The sequence below is a fragment of the Sus scrofa genome, chromosome 7 (assembly GCF_054392235.1).
Source record: "Sus scrofa isolate SSC_HxYL_T2T_F1_AM1 chromosome 7, Sscrofa_HxYL_maternal_Yorkshire_Landrace_v2.0, whole genome shotgun sequence".
NCBI classification, from domain to species: Eukaryota; Metazoa; Chordata; class Mammalia; order Artiodactyla; family Suidae; genus Sus; species Sus scrofa.
Window position 1 is genome coordinate 61981553 of NC_139389.1, and position 20769 is coordinate 62002321.

The 20769-nt window shown below is 45.8% G+C and overlaps 1 protein-coding gene across 6 annotated transcripts in view; it reads left to right on the forward strand.

Moving 5' to 3' along the window:
• Positions 1–17376, forward strand: part of BLM (BLM RecQ like helicase) — a 95097-nt gene extending 77721 nt beyond the window's left edge. For 4 of the 6 annotated variants that reach the window (XM_021097881.2, XM_021097884.2, XM_021097882.2 and 1 more), the window contains 5 exons: positions 6060–6259; positions 6823–7015; positions 10286–10408; positions 12294–12495; positions 17017–17376. In XM_021097881.2, coding sequence (XP_020953540.1) covers positions 6060–6259; positions 6823–7015; positions 10286–10408; positions 12294–12495; positions 17017–17194 — 896 coding nt within the window. In that variant the 3' untranslated portion in view covers positions 17195–17376. 6 annotated transcript variants of the gene reach the window in all.
• The last annotated feature ends 3393 nt before the right edge of the window (positions 17377–20769 follow it).

Here is a 20769-nt window from a genome sequence, read left to right on the forward strand (position 1 = left end):
TGGAATGAGATGCATTAAATTGCAATGCAAGATAACGTGTAGGAAAAAGGGCAGAACAATCAAGCAGAACACCATTATCACCAAGCCTTGGACTTGAAGTCTAGACGCCTAGGGGGTGGGAGTCAGTAGCAGAGGAGCCAAAAATAGGAAGGAACAGTTTAAAGAAAGACCACTCACAAAAGAATTGCATGGAATACCAGCCTGCAATTGATTTTAGAACAAAGATAAACTGAGGAGTAGAAAGACAGCTGAGTTGGGGGCTAGAGCTCCTACGTGGCATTTGGGAGCCACCCAGCCCATCTGCCCTAAAGCAGACCTGATTGGCTCTCCCCATTCAGGGGAGGAATTTGGGGGGAAAGAGATCAAGATATAAATAACAGGAAATTCCCCTAAAAAGTTTAACCTAGTCCCTGAAGATTAAGTATAAATAGACAGTCAAGAGAAAGACCAAATAAGTAGTGTGTTTGACCCTAGGAATAAAGACAATTCAGAAAATAGGCAGTTGCCTTGAGGAGAAGGGAAGGGAAATCTTAATATCTTCACAAAGACTTAATAAAATGTTATGGAAAGGAAACAAAAGACTAAGAAAGAGCTGCTAAATTTTTTAAATGACCAAGTAAACTTAGTGGAAAGGTTGGAAGATAAAGTCAAGAAAATCTTCTACCTGACCAAAGTGATATATGGAAAATATGAGAAAATGGCAATTAATTCTTAGGAAATGGAAGATCTGACAAAAAAAAAATTTTTTTGAAATAGAAAATAGAAGCATCAAATCCCCTGATAAAATTTTCCAGAATAGAAGAGTAAAACAGCTTCTGATTAAAATGCCCATTGAGGAAGTTCCATTGTGGCTCAGTAGTAACAAACCTGATTAGTATCTATGAGGATGTGGGTTCAGTTCCTGGCCTCACTCAGTGGGTGAAGGATCCAAAGTTGCTGTGATCTGCAGTATAGGTCACAGACAAAGCTCAGATCTGGCATTGCTGTGGCTGTGGTGTAGGCGGGCAGCTGCAGCTCCAGTTCGACCCCTAGCCTGGGAACTTCCATATTCCATGGGTGCTGCCCTAAAAAGATAAAAAAAAAATTTTTTTAATGCCCACTAAGGCGTTCTCTGGTGGTGCAGCAGGTTAAGTATCTGAAGTTGTCACTGCTTTGCTGCGGGTTCGATGCCCAGCTCAGGAGCTTCCACATGTCGCAGATACGGCCAAAAATAAGTAAACTAAAATAAATAAATAAAATGCCCACTGAATGCCTAATAAGATGCTTTATAAGATGAGATTTAAGAATACCAAGAGTAAAAAAATGTTAGGGTGCATTTCCTCTCCCCTGTTATATTTACTTGTTGGGGGCAGATTAGCGAGAGAAATTTAATCAGGTATGTACGAAGTTCAGAGAAAATGTGACTCAAAGTGGCAGTTAGAATTTGGGGCGTCTATGCCATTTATTTAGTCTTTTTAGGGCCACACCCACGGCATATGGAAGTTACCAGGCTAAGGGTTGAATCAGAGCTGCAGCTGCCAGCCTACACCACAGCCACAGCAACACTGGATCCTTAGCCCACTCACTGATCGAGGCCAGGGATCAAACCCAAATCCTCATGGATACTAGTCGGGTTCACAACCAGCTGAGCCACGGCAGGAACTCCCATGTACCATTTTAATAGGGGGAGGAGAGACAAAAGGGACACTTAAAGGAAAACAAGTGATTTTTTGGAAAGATAAGTAGGCCCTTTGGTGAAACATGGGAGGGAGACAAGATAGTTTTTGTGACCATGTCTGTTTCGGTTTGATGTGGAGACATCTCTTCTCCCGTGAGAGTCTACCTTCTCTGATTGCCCCTGGGGAAGGTTTATGTGACACTTGACTTCTTTCGGATGTCTCTGGTTTTGGCAGATATATTTCAAGAACTCAAATGCCTTCTGCTTAAAATAATTTTTATACCACCGTGGCATATTCTGGACTCCTTCATAGATGATCCAGAAAACTTTGGAAAGAAAAAACTAAAACCAAACTGACATTAGATTACTATCAGCAGCCCTGGAAACTAGAAAGGAAAGAAGGTGATATAAGTCTCCAGCAATATAGAGAAACAATAAGAAATTTTTTTTTTTTTGTTTGATTATTTTTTTTGTTGTTGTTGTTTTGTTGTTTTTAGGGCCACACCTGCGACATATGGAGGTTCCTAGGCTAGGGGTCAAATTGGAGCTGGCCTACGCCAGAGCCACAGCAACACGGGATCTGAGCCTCATCTGCCACCTACACCACAGTTCATGGCAACGCCAGATCCTTAACCCACTGAGCGAGGCCAGGGATCGAACCTGCAACCTTATGGTTCCTAGTCGGATTGTTAACCACTGAGCCACGATGAGAGCTCCAAGAAATGAATTTTTTTAATTGATGGCAGTGAAGAAAACAAATGTTATTTTTCAACAAAAAGAGGAGAAAAGCATTTAGAAACTCCAGGGGAGGGAGTTCCCTGGTGGTCTAGTGGTTAGGAATCCGTGCTTTCAACACTGCAGCCCAGCTTCAGTTCCTGGTCTGGGAACTGAAATCCCATATCAAGCTGTTGCATGCTGCTGGGGGCAGGGGGGAAACTCCAGGGGAAATGTTATGCAAGAGAGCCAAGGTCAAATATGAAACAAAGGAAATGGTTGCACCATTTTGAGTAATTGATAAAAATGTACAGAAAATAATCCGTTTGGTTACAGTAAACATCTGCCTTACAGTTGCACAAGAGTCATGAATTCTAAGTAGAGAAGGAAACTTGCCATAATAAACACAGCTGATTAGTTAACAGTAGTTAGAGTTAACATATGTGGTTAGAGAACAGGACAGGATATAGATGTTAACCTCGATGTAAAAATAAAAGTACAGTAAATAAAAGAAAAGGAGTATATGGACGGACTGGGGTGCTGATGACTTCCTACATTGAGGAGGGAGAGTTGTCAGAAGCTCTGTCTAAAGTTACAAAAATAACTAGCATATACTCTGGTTTCTCTTCATATTGTATAAATCTTTCGCCTTTTACAAAAATAACTAGCAGGAGTTCTCATCGTGGCGCAGTGGTTAACGAATCTGACTAGGAACCATGAGGTTGCGGGTTTGGTCCCTGCCCTTGCTCAGTGGGTTAACGACCCGGCATTGCCGTGAGCTGTGGTGTAGGTTGCAGACGCGGCTCAGATCCCGTGTTGCTGTGGCTCTGGCGTAGGCCGGTGGCTACAGCTCCAATTCGACCCCTAGCCTGGGAACCTCCATATGCCTCGGGAGTGGCCCAAGAAATAGCAAAAAGACCCAAAAAATTAAAAAAATAAATAAATAACTAGCAGATGAAATAATATTATATAACCAGCAAAATTTGAGGTGGGGTAAAGTGAAGGAGGTTGTATAAATGAGATAAGGCCTCATCTTTCATTGTGAAGGGTCAGTAAATAAATGTCAGGTGGAATGTCTGGCCAGTGGAATGACAGCAAGAATTAAGGTTCCTTGTAGAGGTAACCACCAGAGACCTGAAAACAAGCTTTTTCTTTTTTTATCTGCGGCATATGGAGGTTACAGGTTAGTAGTTGAATCAGAGCTGCAGCTGCCGACCTACACCACAGCCACAGCAACACCAGATCTGAACCACATCTGCAACCTACATCACAGCTCATGGCAACGCCTGACCCTTAACCCACCGAGCAAGGCCAGGGGTTGAACCCACGTCCTAATGGATGCTAGTCAGATTTGTTTCCACTGAGCCACAATGGGAACTCTGAAAACAAGCTATTTAAAAAGCGATTGCTGAAATTCCCATTATGGCTCAATGGTAATAAACCCAGCTAGTATCCATGAGGTTCAATTCCTGACCCTGCTCAGTGATTTAAGGATCCGATGGTGCCAGGAGCTATGGCATAGGTCACAGGCGAGGCTTGGATCCCAAGTTGCTGTGGCTGTGGTGTAGGCCAGCAGCTACAGCTCCAATTCAACCCCTAGCCTGGGAACCTCCACAATGCTGTGGGTGTTGCCCTAAAAAACAAACCAAAAAATGTGATTGCCTTGGAGTGAGACTGGAGAGGGGCAAGGTGGAACTGAGAAATCTTGCTTTTAATTATAAACCCTCCTGTACTATATTTTATTTTTTCCCACATACATGTATTACTTTAATTAAAAATTTAGGAGTCCCCGTCATGGCGCAGTGGTTAACGAATCCGACTAGGAACCATGAGGTTGCGGGTTTGGTCGGTCCATGCTCTTGCTCAGTGGGTTAACAATCCGGCGTTGCCGTGAGCTTCAGTGTAGGTTGCAGACGCGGCTCGGATCCTGCGTTGCTGTGGCTCTGGTGTAGGCCGATGGCGACAGCTCCGATTTGACCCCTAGCCTGGGAACCTCCATATGCCGAGGGAGTGGCCCAAGAAATAGCAAAAAAACAAAAAAACAAACAAAAAAAAATCTATAAAACAATAGCCTAGATTGGAATAGGAAGACAGCTTGCTCAGTTTCTCAGCTGTTTCTTCTGGATCTGCACATTCTTCTGGCTAAAGCAGATTTGATTTTTTTTTTTTTTTTTTTTTTTTTTTTTTTGGCCTCTTCTAGGGCCGCTTCCAGGGCATATGGATGTTCCCAGGCTATGGGTCGAATCGGAGCTGTAGCCACTGGCCCACGCCACAGCCACAGCAACACCAGATCCAAGCAGTGTCTGCATCCCACACCACAGCTCACGGCAACACCGGATCCTTAACCCACTCAGCCAGGCCAGGGATCGAACCCGCAACCTCATGGTTCCTAGTCGGATTCGTTAACCACTGCGCCATGATGGGAACTCCCTAAAGCAGCTTTTAATGTTGGTCTTCCCTTTCTTGATTCTTACCGTCTCCTACTTTTGACTCTTTGGGGGACCTGGAGAACAAGGGGTTGCAGATGAAATACGTTATTAAAAGAATGATACCTGGGAATTCCCTGGGGGCTCAGGAATACACATCACTTAAAGGAGGAAAAACTTGAGTCATCCAGCACCTGTGACTGGAAGCCACCTGAAATTTACCATAATGTAATCATTTGGAACTCTTAAAACAGAGCTAAAGCTTTAGAGAAGTAACTGTTAATTCTGATTATAATTAATGTCAAAACCTTCTTAAGTAAAACGTTGTAATAAAATTGTGTTTACAATGAGAACATCAGTAATTACAGCAGCTTGGATGTAAAACCAAGGATCCAGCCCAGGGTAGGGCTCTCGGCCAGCAGGAGGAGGAGGGAACTGTACAGCTTTGTAGAGTTACGCTCTTGTTTTGGAATTTGTGTAGGTTTCATTTGTGAGGGTGACCAAAAGTATGGACTTAAATACTTTGATTGTAAAGGAGTAGCAATTTCCATACAGGACCAGAAATAATATTTATAAAATTAATTGTCAGCATGTTTTGTAACTAGATCAATAATGCAGCTTTCCTAATATAGCACAGTGATATGAAGCTATTAAAGTTTATATAATCTTTTTCTTTGATTTTTTTGCTCTAATATAATTTTATAAGCTAGGGAGTTCCCTTTGTGGTGCAGCAGAAACAAACTGACTAGGAACCATGAGGTTTTGGGTCCGATCCCTGGCCTCGATCAGTGGGTTAAGGATCCAGCGTTGCAGAGAGCTGTGGTGTGAGTTGCAGACGAGGCTCAGATCCTGTGTTGCTGTGGCTGTGGTGTAGGCTGGCAGCTGTTGCTCTGATCCGACCCCTAGCCTGGGAACCTCCATATGCCACAGAGGCTGCCCTAAAAAGAAAGCAAAAATAATAATAATAATTTTCTAAGCTGTAAATGCAACATCTTTAGGATCAACTTAATTTTGCTGCTGTTTTTGGTCAATGCCTCTTACAAAAAGGTGAGGAAAAGTATTATACAGTTATAGAAATTTTAGATTTCTCCTCAGTCTCATTTTCTGGAAATGAGTGTCTATTTGTGTCATAGGTTTTCCTGCAGAATAAATTCTCTATTCCACTTATCCAGACTTGTCCATAAATGACTTTTTTAGCCTTTTCTGTTAGAGTTATGATATACCCACATTTACTAATCCAGTTTCTTGTACTTTCTTACCAGGGAGTAAAAGTGCAAAACTTCAGTCAGGGATATTTGGAAAGGGATCTGCTTATTCACGACACAATGCTGAAAGACTTTTTAAAAAGCTGATACTTGACAAGATTTTGGATGAAGACTTATATATCAATGCCAATGATCAACCAATTGCATATATAATGCTGGGAGATAAAGCCCAGGCTGTACTGAATGGTCATTTAAAGGTATGGTATTTTAAATGTTTGTTTTATTTTATTATCTCACAATGAGAGGACAAAAATACATTACTTTAGATTAAAGATATCTTTTCCAAAGCTTATGGATACTTAATTTATATAGACTATTCTCAGATGAACATACTCCATTCTTCTTAATTTGAAAAGAGATCTTAAAATTGAACCCAAGTAATATCTGTCAAAATGAATTGAGTAGGTTATCATATCAATAAATCATTATTCATTAAGGGAACATTTATCAAAAAGCTCTTCTGGGAATTCCCCATCATGGCGCAACAGAAACAAATCCGACTGGGAATCATGAGGATGCAGGTTCGATCCCTGGCCTCACCCAGTGAGTAGGGGATCTGGCACAGCCAAAGTGGGGGGGGGGAGCCATTCTGTGCTAGGCACTGGAAATAGAAGACAAGAATGTACAGCCCTTGTTCCCAAGGGGCTCGCTCTCTACTTAGAATAACAAATACCCCCAAAATGCAAGCGTTAAATAAAGACTCTGTTCAGATACAAGTGTGCATGCACCCATTCCTGTACTCTCTTTTTCTCTCACAAAGGTAGACTTTATGGAAACGGAAAATTCCAGCAGTGTGAAAAAACAAAAGGCTTTAGTGGCAAAGGTATCTCAGAGGGAAGAGATGGTTAAGAAATGTCTTGGAGAACTTACAGAAGTCTGCAAATCTCTGGGGAAAGTTTTTGGTGTCCATTACTTTAACATCTTCAATACCACCACTCTCAAGAAGCTTGCAGGTTGGTATGAGTGAGTCTTCCGTTTTGTGGCATAAATTAAGGGCCAAAAGTTCATCTTGCTAAGAAACCTTTCAAGAGCGTAAATATGTCTGTCTTTTTTATCTGTGAATTGAAAGCTCAGAGAAATAATTTAAAGTTATTCTTGAGATGAAATACATTCTTTAAGATATATACAGTTCTTTGTTATTCAGCCATTAGACCAGCCATGCTTTTGTTTAATGCTGCGTGTTAGGATATGGATAGTTGTCATCTCTAACACCAGATGTCACTGATGATGTTGTGTGCATTATTTGCCTGCCTTAGGATGTTTGTGTTGTGTGCACATGTCTTTGTAATGGGGAGCTAAGTTCCTTATAAAAAGAGATGGTATTTTATGCTTCTGTGTATCCAGATCTAGCACATTGCTGTCTAAGTATTTTGTGATATGTACTTGTCGATCTGAGTTATTTATTTTCAAGGCTTCAGACAGCTCAACCCAGAACTCTAATAGCAAAGTCCCTGGAAAATAAACTGGTCACGTAGTTGACTGATCAGTGTACGTTACCTTCCACGCTCTTCTTTCACAAAAGCTCTTTTTTTTTTCTTTTTAGGGCTGCACCCAGGGGATATGGAGGTTCCCAGGCTAGGGTTCAAATCAGAGCCGGAGCTGCGGGCCTACACCATAGCCACAGCAATTCAGGATCTAAGCCTTGTCTGAAACCTGCACCAGGGCTCACAGCAACCCCAGATCCTTAACCCACTGAGCGAGGCCAGGGATCGAATTTGTGTCCTCATGGATGCTAGTCAGATTCGTTTCCACTGAGCCACGATGGGAACTCCTTTCACAGAAGCTCTTAATCATCACCTTCTCTCTTTCCCATTCCCGTTCCTGCCACCATAGTTCATTACTGTACTTCATCAACTTTCAGGTACCACATTGTTATTTCATGGACTCCTGAGTGAGAGAAAATCCTGCTAATTAAACTGACACAATGCTTTTATTGAAAGAATTGTTTTTTACTTTTTAGATCTTTATCATATATAACTGTGAGTATATGGAACATGCATGTAATCAAAATAAATTGATTTGGGTATTTGTAAGAGTCACATTCCAAGCCTGACTCTTCTGAATCATGTTTTGACTCCGTTGTCCATGTCTTTGTTTTCCCTCATGTCATCAGGACATGAGCCTTTTTAGCCTGTACTATTTTCCCCAGTATTTTAATCAAAACCTCTGTCACCCATTCTGATTTGAGGGCGGTGTTTTCTTGATGATGACAGGAAGCGTCCACGGAAGGGGTGCACATCTCTCGTAACACCAGTATAACACAGCCTCATCTACTTCTGATACTTCTTTTTTTAGATCCTATAAAGCACTTGGTTGTTGTTTGCAAGAAACTTGGATATTGTTCTTTCCTCCAAGACAGATACTTGCTTGATTAATGCCAAATTTATTCCCCATTATTCCATGCCACACCCATGGCATATGGAAGTTGCCAGGCTAGGGGTCGAATCGGAGCTGTAGCCACTGGCCTATACACCACAGCCACAGCAACAGGGAATCCGAGCCATGTCTGTTACCTACACCACAGCTCACAGCAACGCCGGATCCTTAGCCCACTGAGCGAGGCCAGGGATCAAACCCAAGTCCTCATGGATACTAGTCAGATTCACTTCCACTGAGCCACACCAGGAACCCCACCAATATTTTTTTTTAATCACTTATATGCAGAATCTAAACAGTCCAGTCTATTTGAAGACGTTTCGTTTCATGTGGCGGTTAAACTCAACATGCAGGAGCCAGGCAGTGTACAGGCAGTGACAGCCTCAGGACAGCTGCCATTTGGCCGTCAGCACTTGTAAGACACACCTTGACCTCAGGAATGCTAAAACGTGTCTATCTTAGAATCAAATGAAATCCAGTGTTTTGTTCCTAGGCTGTTAGTGTAGTTTCGTAACTGGCCTCCTTAACTCCAGATATGAAGACAACATACATTTTCATCTTCCAGATACTCTGCTCAAACCACAGCAGCTCTCCTGATAAAGGCCAAATTCTATCTGCATTTCTGCTTGCAGCCCCCCCACACACTTTGTCTTCCACTACCCCTCTCCATAAACCTTCTGGTCTGCCTCTCGGATCTCTTCTTTTCCTCTAAACATAGAAATGCTGTGAGAAGCACAGATTGGAAATCTACCCTTTGCTCAGGTCACATACGAGGGAAGTTTTACTCCCTCACTCCCCGTAGCCAGTACATCAATAAATCCTCCAGACCCAGCCTCCAAAATTTATCAGCATCTTTCTTCTCTCCATCTCCCCTGCTACCGGCAAATTCACTGAATCCTTCCTGGGTCCTGCAATGGCCTCCACCAGGCTCTGGCTTCCTCTCTCTCCCTCACAGTCCATTTTCCATACAGCAGCCAGCATAGTCTTTTAAATATCAGTCTTGTCTAGGCTCAAGACTGATGTGCCTTTTCTGTGCAGAAGACTTTTTTTTTTTTTTTTTTTTTGTCTTTTTAGGGCCGCACCCTCGCGCGGCATATGAAGGTTCCCAGGCTAGGGGTCTAATTGGAGCTACAGCTGCCAGCCTACGCCACAGGCACAGCAATGCCAGACCCAAGCCGCATCTTCAGCCTACACCACAGCTCATGGCAATGCCAGATCCTTAACCCACTGAGCAAGGCCAGGGATCAAACCTGCGTCCTCATGGATACTGGTCAGATTCGTTTCCACTGAGCCACAATGGGAACTCCCTGTGCCGAGGACTCTTAACAGCCTGCTTGTTCAAGTCAGCACACAGGACTGGAGAAAGGACAGGTTTGGGTTGGGCTGGAGGGAGGAAGGAGAATTCAGCCATGGCCGTTCTGGAGTGCAGGGGAGAAGTCGGAGCTGGAAGTACAGATGTGGATGTTTTCTGCAAACAGAAGGATCATCATCTTTGCAGCTAGACGAGTCTTCGTTGTGAGAACACTGGGCCAGATAAAGTCGTGTTAAACCGAGGCACACCGCCCTGGCCCCCGCTCTCCCATGCCCCCCACGGCCTTTGCCGTCTCCATTCTCTGTCCTGACTTAATGCCCCTCTGCTGCTGGAATTGGAGGATGGGCGCCTGCCCTCTGGGCCTGTCTGCTGCCTCTGTTGGCACTAACTGCCTTGTAGAAAATTGGCCCATGTACCCAGTGCTCTGCAGTTAGTTGGCACTTTACAAACATGTGCTGAATTGGTGAATGAGCATAAATTCAGAGGGTTTTCTATGGGTAGTAATTTAAATTTCTAATTTTATGCCCATGCACAGAATCTTTATCTTCTGATCCTGAGGTTTTGCTTCAAATTGATGGTGTTACAGAAGACAAACTGGAAAAATACGGTGCAGAAGTGATTCCAATATTACAGAAATACTCCGAATGGACAGTGCCAGGTTCAGTATGCAGCCAAATACATGTTTTCTGAAAGCCTCTTTTAATGTGAAGCGATGTGTCTCACTGGATTAGAATTATGTGGTTTCGGGGTTGTGTTAATGCTTTTCCTACGCCTTGTCACACAGACGTCCAGTTGTCGGAGTAGACCTCTTCGAGGACACTGGTGCTTAGGCCCCCAGGGCATGCAAGTTACTGAACTTGCCAGTAGGACCCAAAGGAGGCCCCTTGGGCCCAGGAACTGCTGGTTCTGTTAAGGCAAGCACCCAGGGATCTGCCACCATCTCACTGTGTGATCCTTGGCAAGCCACAAATAACCTCTTTGTGCTTCAGTTTCCTTATCTGAGGGAGGAACGTGTTATCTGACAAGCGTGTCTAAAGATAAAGTTCAGAAGTGGAGTTTAAATGTTTTGGAAAAATGGACATGTAATCGGAACACTGGAGAGTCTAACTGTGATTAGCCATTGAAAGAATCTGCCCAGTGAGTGCATCATTAGCGGGCTTCCCAAAGGTCACGCGAGACTTGTCATGCAGCACCTCTAATTAGGCAACTCCTCACTGAGCTGCAGAAAGCATGGGCTCGGGGAGAATGCAAGGACGAAGAAAGATTTCGATGCGGCAGATAGGACAAGTCTTGTACAGGAGTCCTGGGCCTTCCTCCAGCGTATTGCCATGCAGACTAGCCACAGGAAGTGTTTTCCTGTTTGGTAATGGACCTCAGGGGTGGGGCTGGCACTGCTAGGTCCTTCTCAAAGCTGAGGATGAGAAATGAGTGAGCTGTATGTCAGGTTCTCTCTCCCCACAGTCGTTTTTTGTTTTTAGGGTTTTTGTCCATTGACAAAATGCCCAAGAGTTTTCGTTAATTCCTCTGTGTAGTAGTTATTCCTAGAAGCCTTATTTCAAATATGTTGACCTCTTGGTGGGTCATTTGTATACATTTGTTTAGTGTAGTAACTTGTGTGGAAGGGCATTTTGCCCACATAAGACAGGGCTGCTCTGCAGAAACAGCCCCAATCGAGAGAGAGACACTCCTATTCGCCTATTTTGTGCTATCCTCTTAACAGCCATTCAGAGGTGAAAATGAGTAAGGCCTTTTCATTTCCCCAAAATCCCATGGCTGGGATGACAGCTCTTCACCGAGCTGTGCTGCTTCCCCCTGTGCCTTTCCTCCCAGGCGGGGGCTGGCCTGAGGGTGAACCAGGCCAGCCAGGCAGGAAGTATCTTCAGAAAATGAACCTGATCCCTGTTGACTTATGGGAAGATTCCATGCTTTGGGGGCGCCTTAGGTTGCGAATGCCTATAGAAATTACCATCTTCTCTGCAAATGTGTGCTTTCGTACAGACCCATTTCCTGAGTGGTATGTGAAATGTTCACAACTATTATGCAAAGAGTAAAATATCTAGAATTTTCTGACACTCATTTACTATCGTTCAAAGATAAGATGCAGAACATAGTTATGTTTTCATTATACTGGGTAAATTTTTTTAGCATGTGTAAAATGACAAATAAAATTGCCTTTTATTTAGCACTTTATACTTTTCAAAGAGCCTAACAGGATTAACTGCCCAAACAATAACAGGGGTGCAGGCCACAGATTATGGGCTAATAAACCTGACATCTCTAGTCAAGTTAAAGAGCATCATACATTTTCTTAATGAATTCTGACCCCCTTTCTTTAAAAATAAATTGCCATTGACCACTTTGGGACTTTGTGGGGTGGGGGGAGTTGATTTCTGGTGGAGTTGTTGAATCCACGTGGCAGGATTCAGCAGGGAGGCAGCTAGGCATCAGCTGAACTGTGGCCCTGTGCTTTGTATCCACATCTAGGCTGTGACAGCACTTAGACAAGCACAGCGTCACTTAATGTCTGCGTTCTCCTTTTTTAGCTGAGGACAATTCCCCACGGAGAAGCCCCTCCAGCTGCAGAGGCAGTGGAAGAAACGCCCCCGAGGAGTTGGATGAGGAAACACTCATATCTTCTCACTACTTTGCAAATAAAACCAAAAATGAAAGAAAAAGGAAAAGGATACCAGCCTCCCAAAGGTCTAAGAGGAGAAAAACTAGTTTCAGTGGTTCCAAGGCAAAAGGGTAAGTTCTGCCACCTTTTCTGCAGCGTAGAGTAGAAGAGAGAGAAGTTCAAAAGTGCAACTGGGAGTTGCCCTGGTGGCGCAGCAGAAACAAACCGGACAAGCATCCCTGAGGACACAGGTTCAATCCCTGGCCTCACTCAGTGGGCTAAGGATCTGGCATGGCCATGAGCTATGGTGTAAGTTGCAGACGAGGCTCGGATCTGGCATTGCTGTGACTGTGGCATAGGCCGGCAGCTGTAGCTCCGATTCGACCCCTGGCCTGTGAACTTCCATATGCTGCAGGTGCAGCCCTAAAAAGCAAAAAACAAAAGTACGACTGCTCTGGTTTGCTCTGAAGCATTTGTTAAAGTAAGCCATTGTTAAATGTTGCCTCTCCAGTTTGTAAAGTGAGGATTGAGGTTTGACTTGTTTCAGAGTTTTAAAATACCTGCTCTGGGAGTTCCCGTTGTGGCTCAGTGGTTAACGTATCCGGCTAGGAACCATGAGGTTGCGGGTTTGATCCCTGGCCTCACTCAGTGGGTTAAGGATCCAGCGTTTCCATGAGCTGTGGTGTAGGTTGCAGACGCAGCTCAGATCTGGTGTTGCTGTGACTGTGGCATAGGCGGGCAGCTGTAGCTCCGACCCCTAGCCTGTGAACTTCCATATGCCACGGGTGCAACCCTAGAAAAGACAAAAAAAAAAAAGAGAGAGAGAGAAAATAAAATAAAATACCTGCTCTGAAGTTGATTATTACTAAAGTTTTCTAGTTTTTAAAAGCTTCTGGAGTTCCCGTCGTGGCGCAGTGGTTAACGAATCCGACTAGGAACCATGAGATTGCGGGTTCGATCCCTGCCTTTGCTCAGTGGGTTAACGATCCGGTGTTGCCGTGAGCTGTGGTGTAGGTCGCAGATGCGGCTCGGATCCTGAGTTGCTGTGGCTCTGGCGTGGACTGGCAGCTACAGCTCCGAAAAGACCCCTAGCCTGGGAACCTCCATATGCCGCAGGAGCGGCCCAAGAAATGGCAAAAAGACAAAAACAAAAAACAAAACAAAACAAAAACTTCTCCAACTTTGACCTTACCTTAGGGGGAAAAAAATTTTTTTTTTCCCAACAGTTGCTCTTATGAGACTTTTCCACCTTAAAATGCTGTAAATTATATACCAGCTACATAAAGCAAGAGTTTTATTTCATCACTCAGGATTTCAACAGCATTTGCCGCACTGCTTTTATCACTCCACATTCCCTGCTATTCAGTAACCCCCGGGAGAGCCAGCCTCCCAAGCTTTGCAGGGTAGCAGAGAAGAGACCACAAAAGAAAACTCAAAAGGTCAGTCCAGCCGTGCCATCTTCCCTTTCCTGCATCTGCCTGGCCCCTGGGCTGGGCCGCATCTGCTCTGGGGTGCTCCCCGCTCACCAGCGTGGCAGTGTCAGATCCTGGAAATGAGCTGGGCAACATTCTTGTTTCTTCATAATTGCCCTGCTTCTGACAGCCCCTTTTTCCTGTCTTCTACAAGGACATCCTCTGCCCTCGCCCTGAAGGTAAGGTTGGGCAGGATGGAGACCATCCTGTTAGTCTGGAGAGTTTGGCCTCACGTGTCTGCGAATTGTTACAGAAATGCTTATTGCAAAAAAGGGGAAACAGGTCCTCGGTAAACTTGTGCAAGCTCTTGTGTTTTTCTTTTCTTGTTTTTTTAGTGTTTTGTTTTGTTTTGTTTTTGGGGTTTTTTTGCTTTTTAGGGCTGCACCCATGGCATATGGAGGTTCCCAGGCTAGGGGTCCAATCAGAGCTGCATCTGTGACCTACACCACAGCTCATGGCAATACCGGATCCTTAACCCACTGAGCGAGGCCAGGGATTGAACCCGCATCCTCATGGGTACCAGTCAGGTTTGTTACTACTGAGCCAGTAGTACCCATGAGCCACGGGGGGAGCTCCTCTTGTGTTTTTCTTTTGCAGTTTTTCTACCTCTTTTCCTTCTATGTTATAAAAGCCAAAAATTGGATGGGGGAGGAAAAGAAAGGCAAATGTTACCAAATTGTCATTTTCTTATTCAGTCCATAAACAAACACCTTGTGTGTGCTAATCCTTCTGTCAGGGGTCAGAGATTAAAGGCATTAGTAAGTATTCATTTAATTTTGAGGTTTTTATTTTTTATTTTATTTAAACATAAACAAAAAAAAAGCTTCACCCACTTACATTACACCCCACCCTACCCCTGCCTTTGCAACCATCATTGTATTCTCTGCATTTATGAACTTGGTTTAAATAATATATGTATTTAGATTCCACATGCAGGAGAGATCATACAGTGTTTGTTTTTCTCTGTCTGACATACTTCACATAACATAATGCCCTTGAGGTCCGTTCATGTTGTCACAGTGGCAAGATTTCATTCATTTTTACAGGTGAATAATAACTTTTGTGGTTTTTTGTGTGCAAGGGACCAGCAGATGTTCTTCAGTGGGGACGTTTTCTTATTTTCTTCACTGATTCCCCTGTTTGGGGAAATACTCATTTCCTCAGGCGTGCATGCAGCCTAGGAGACCTTAAAAGGCCTCTGGTCCAGCCCCCTGGGGTTTATGACGAGGAAGCAGAGGCCTGGCCTGGGAAAGACTTGTGTGAGGCTGTCCACAGCCTGATCCCAGGCTCACAGCGGGGACTGGACCCTGGCTCACCCAGGCTGCCCAGAGCATTTCCACTGCTGCGCATCGTCTGTGGAGTTTCCTGAAAAAACATCATGATCTTCTCGTTGTCACATGGTAGAACCAAGCAAACCAGGTTTTTGTGTTCGCTGCCATTGGCTCCCTTATTGTTTTCACAAATTTTGTTTATAAAGAGGTAGGCCCTTTCCCCTGTGGCGTAGAGCCAAATCTAGTAAGTAGTAAAACTCACCCTTGAACAAAAGTCAGTACCAGTTGTTGGGTTTTTTTCTCTGCAGCATATGGAAGTTCCCAAGCCAGGGGTCGAGCCACAGCCGCTGTAGAAGCGATGCCTCATAGTTATGCTGCAAGCCACACCGAAAGTCCGAAGCACCAGTTTTGATGCTGGTTTTTAATTAACCCGTGTGTTGACAGTGGGCTTCTTTTCTAATGCCTACTGGCTAAAAGCAGTAAGTTGTGTAACTTTTGCTTTGCCATGCAGTAGCCTCTTTGGTTCTGTGCTGCGTTCTCCTCGTGCCCACTGAGCCACCCTGCAAGGTCGTTTCCCACATGTCCAGGCTGCTCACCTGCCCGAGAGGCTCTGCACAGCCACGGAATACACATGGCTCCTTGCCAGAGTCCTCAACTCTCCACCCCACCCTCCGAGTTTGACATCTTCAGAGGAACGCACAATGAACCTGTTGTGTTCTGGACTCTGAGTGGGAGGGAGATGGATGGCTCTGGTGAAATGGAGGCTGCCGTTGGCAGATTCATTCTGTAAATCAACATAAACAGCAGGTTTTCGCTCGGGGCTTAATTTCTCAGCAGGAAATCAGCATAGGGAAATTTAAGGCTGCTTCTCTGCTGGTTTAGCAGATCTTTGCCAGTTCTGCAGTAAAACTGCCCTCAAGCAAGAGTTCAAAAATGTTGAAAAACCACTTTGCATCCAGCCCCACCAAAATGTTTTCAGCAGATTCGTGGCCCTGATACCCTACGGCCCCTAAATTCACAGATAAGAGGCCATTTGCATGCCCTGGTGCCGGAGAACGAACACTGGGCCTGAATTCAGCCACTGGGCCTGAATTCAGCTGGGTTATGGAGCGGTGGTGGGAAAGGCTTCTGCAGAGCCTGCTGCCTTGCTAGTCTTGTAAACATGCTGGCCCTGTGATTTTTTTTTTTTTTAATTTTTTTACAGTTTATTTGAGGTGGGGGAGAAAAATCTGTTATCTTCTTCAGATCAGTGGGGGAAGTGAGGTGCTAGGAGGACTTTGTGATGGGCTGTGGCAGGGACTTAAAGGCAACGAGTGGGAGGTGAGAGTAGGCAGATCTTGGAGCTTAGACAAGCGAGCCAGCCACTGGCAGCGAGGCCCTGACGGAGATCTGCCAGCCCTGAGCTGCTCCGGGGCCCCCAGGGATCCACATCTGCAGCCTTCCCCGCAGGGGGGGCCCACTCTGCCCCCCACATCTCCACCCACCTGCAGAGATCCCTTGCTCTGGGAGTAATTCCACAGCCTATTGTCCAGGCACTGGGGCCTTAAAACCAGGAATTCTCACTTGCTTTCAGATGGGGGGTGTGGAAGGAGGGGTGGGAGGGAGGGGTCTGGTTATCAGCTGTGAGATGGAAGAGAAGGCACAGGGGGTTAGTCTCAAGTCACAGAATCCTTGACATTTTAGGAATACAAATTTATGACAGATTTGTGTCAAGGGCAGCCTTCCTTTATTCCTTGAATGGCAAAGGAAACTTACCTCACCCAGGGCCCTTCTAGGTCGAAAATGCACAGACATGTATAACCAAGGAAAACTGTAGCTGATACAGCTATTTGCAGGTTAAGAGGCAAAAAGACTGTTCACGTTTGATTTTATTTAACATTTTAATATTCTTTTCTTTGCCACATTTTAGGGGGTCCGGCACAAGCAGAAGGATATCTTCTAAAACTAAACCTTCCAACGTATTTGGATCCCGTTCAGCTTTGCTTGGTTCTCAAGCAGCATCAGGAGCCAGTAGAAAATTGGGGATTATGGCTCCACCAAAGCCTATAAATAGACCGTTTCTTAAGCCTTCGTATGCATTTTCATAACAACCAAATCTCAACATACATAGATCTTAGTTCTTGTTTGTCAGCGTCTGACCATCTGTGAACATAAAGCTGTTAGTTTTGTTCTACCACTTGTAATTTTTACCCATATCTATTAATATTTAAATAAATGCTTGGGGTGACAGTTCTTATTTTTAAAATAAACACTTTCTTTTGAAATGCAAGCATGATTTGCTGCCACTGCAAGCGTTTTGGCCGTTGTTTCTCAGAACATGTAAAGCAGCAGCTGAAGCATCTCAGTGAAAGAAATTCCAGGCACAACGTGAAACACAGAAGCCAAAGGAAAAGACCACATAGGACAGCACGAAACTAAAACTTCGTATGGAAGACGACATAAAGTTCCAACATAAATGACAGAGAAAAAGGGGGAAATACATGACAAAGGATTGCTATCCATGATATACAAAGAGTACCTATAAATCATTAAGTAACAAGAAAGTTCCCATCATGGTGCAGTGGAAACGAATCTGACTAGGAACCGTGAGATTGTGGGTTCAATCCCTGGCATTGCTGTGGCTGTGGTGTATGCCAGCAGCCGCAGCTCCAATTTGACCCCTAACCTGGGAGTCTCCATGTGCTGTGAGCGGGTCCCTAAAAAGACAAAAAAGATATGGGGAGGAAAGAAAAAGACATTTTAGAAAAATGAACAAAGGATGTGAATAGGAGAGGAATGCAAGAGTCAGACATTTCTCTTGAGAACATATTAGATGCCAGCGTCATCCTTGAGGATCAAGACAACTTTTACCTCAAGACCCTCCATGAATAGGCCCATTGGTCCCGTCTTCCAGTGGGATTTTGGCACCATTTTCAGAGTTCTAGTACTTATTTTTTTGGTCTTTTTGCCTTTTCCAGGGCTGCTCCTGCAGCATATGAAGGTTCCCAGGCTAGGGGTCTAATTGGAGCTGTAGCCATCGGCCTACACCACAACTCACGGCAACACCGGATCCTTAACCCTCTGAGCAAGGCCAGGGATCAAACCCACAACCTCATGGTTCCTAGTCGGATTCGCTAACCACTGAGCCACAATGGGAACTCCTCCAGTACTTCATTTTTGCAAACATCTTTTCTTAGCTATACCGTTAGTGACACCTGTTCGGTGTCCCACTTCCCTCCTTGGCCTCTGTCAGGAGGGTGGAGCTGAGGCCAAATGTACTGAAGACCAAGTCGGCGGGAAGCCTTGTGGCCTCGGTCTGGGACTCAGTGCTGAGGCAAACCCTGCACCCTCCCCAAGGGGACGCCCTGGGAGCCACACCCCTACCTCGTCCCTCCCCAACCACCCACCGCCTTGAGCTTTGGGCCCCTCATTTAAAGGAGCCTGGCCAGACAGGAGTCAGCAGAGGGCTGCATGCTATTACCTCAAGGAAACTTCCAGAGCTGATGTTTTCAGAAACCAGCCTTCCAGCAAGCCCTGACTCCAGGGGCCAGAACAGCATACTCAGGGTGAGGAGAGGAAGTGGAGGACGAAGTAGCCAGTCGTCAGGGCTGCTGGGATAAGGTCTCCAGGCATGAAGTCTGCCTGGAGAGTTGGCAGTGCACAAGGGCATCTGGTCACATCCTTCCACCTGCAGTAGCTCCTGCTTTGGGCAGGGGAGGGGCGGGGGGGCAGCCTCCGCACAGAGCTGATGCCACAGACATAGTGTCACTTCCCGGCTCTGACCTCATTTATTCATCCCTTTACTGAGCCTCTTCCTGGACACTGGAGAAAGCTGTCCCCTCAGCAAGCCCTACTCTCTCTGAAGGGTCCTGGGCAGTGGGGAGGACCCGAGGGTAGTGGGTAGAGGGCAAGTTCAAGCTGGGCCTGCACCACCCACACCTGCACCTTTTTTTTTTTTTTTTTTTTTTGGCCACACCCATGCATATGGAAATTACTGGGCCAGGGATTGAATCCAAGCTGCAGCTGCAACCTACACCACAGCTCCAGCAACACCAGATCCTTAACCCACTGCACTGGGCTGGGTATCGAACCTGTGCCACTGCAGAAATGCCACCAGGTCCAGTAGGTCTTCTCACCATGCACTGAAGAGGGCCTTCCTGCAGGAACCAGAGGCCCGGAGACTAGGACTAGCCCAGGGAAATGGCAGAGGCAGGACCCATACCTACCTCTTAAAAAATTCTGGGTTGGTGCAGGCTCTGTTTAGTTTCTCAATTCCCAGGAGCAGCCACAGAAAATGCAGGCCACCTCCTTCAGTTCAGCCCCCAGCCACCTTCCTGGACCCCCACCCTCCGAGAACATTGCTGCGTCCACACTGGGCTATGCCAGGAGATCAGAAGCTCACAGACTTTCCCGGAACCCAGACTGAGATCTCTGGCAGCCAAAGATGCATGGTGGTAGCAAAGCCATCCCAGGCGCTGATAGGAGTCCTCTGTAAGCACAGAAACACCACGCAGGAGAGGTGGGGAAGTGACACGTCCACAAAAGAGCTCCAGCTCAGGACTCCTCACTGGCCCATCCTCCCCAGGTACAAGAAGGCCTAAGGGGGGGAACTAGGGTGCTCACCCTGGCCCCCACCCCTCGGGAGGGCACAGTGAAAATGGTAATCTGACTCTCCAGCCTTCACTGGAGAACAAACCCCCGAGAGCCCACTTTGTGCCCAGGGCCGTTCAGACATTTTGACATAACTTAATTCACTCCTTTAATCCCTCCAGCAGCCCTGGAAGGCAAGCACAGGATATCAGCCTTTTTTATGCAGAAGCCAGAATTGAGAGAGGTTATGTAATTGCCCGAATGCACACAGCTAGGAAAAGGTAGTAAGTAGGGTAACATACTCTTGGTTTGCCCTGAAGAGCTCCAGTTTGCATCTGCTGCCCTGTGTGATAATTAAAACCGCTCCTCTTCATTCTTGAAAGTGCTCCAGTTTAGATGTAAATTATAGGGAATCCAGGTCTGAGCCCTTTCCGTGGACAATCCAATCTCTCCCAGCCCCATTTTTTCCATCCAAAGCCCCAGGGGCCATCTGCTCAAAACTCAAGGCTCCTGGAGCAGGCTCCAGGGACAGAAGCTGCTGAATTATCAGCCAGCACAGCTGAGCTGTGGTTTCTCTGCAGAAGAGGAAGCAGAGGCTGTGGTCCAGGCCCCTTGCTTTTCCTAAGAAACTGCTTTTCCTTCTACTCTAAGCTGCTCTGATCCCCATGGAGTGGGAGGGGGGTATGCTATGCTTAGGAGGCTCCCAGGGTCCTTGCCCTGGCTCTCCTGCTCTGAGCAGCTACTTGGGTTGGCAGTAGGCGTGAACCTCACCCAGCCCTGGCCTACCACACTGGCAGAGGCCTCAGTAGAGGGGCAATGGCCTGGGGGGCCCTTAGGAGAGGCCAGGGTGGAGTACCCAAGAGGCTCCAGCAGCCACTTCTCCCTAGGGGCAGCAGTCACGTTCCCTGCATGGCCTCACACTATTTAGAGGAGCAGGCTGGAGGGACATGCTCAGGGCACCCAAGCCCTGACTGGCCCCCACCACTAGTGCTCCAGGCTATGGGTCAGGCCCCATCAAAAGCTCAGTTTCTGCAGATGTGCAGGGCACCACCAAGCACCCTAGCCCTTTTTTTTTTTTTTTTTTTTTGGCTTT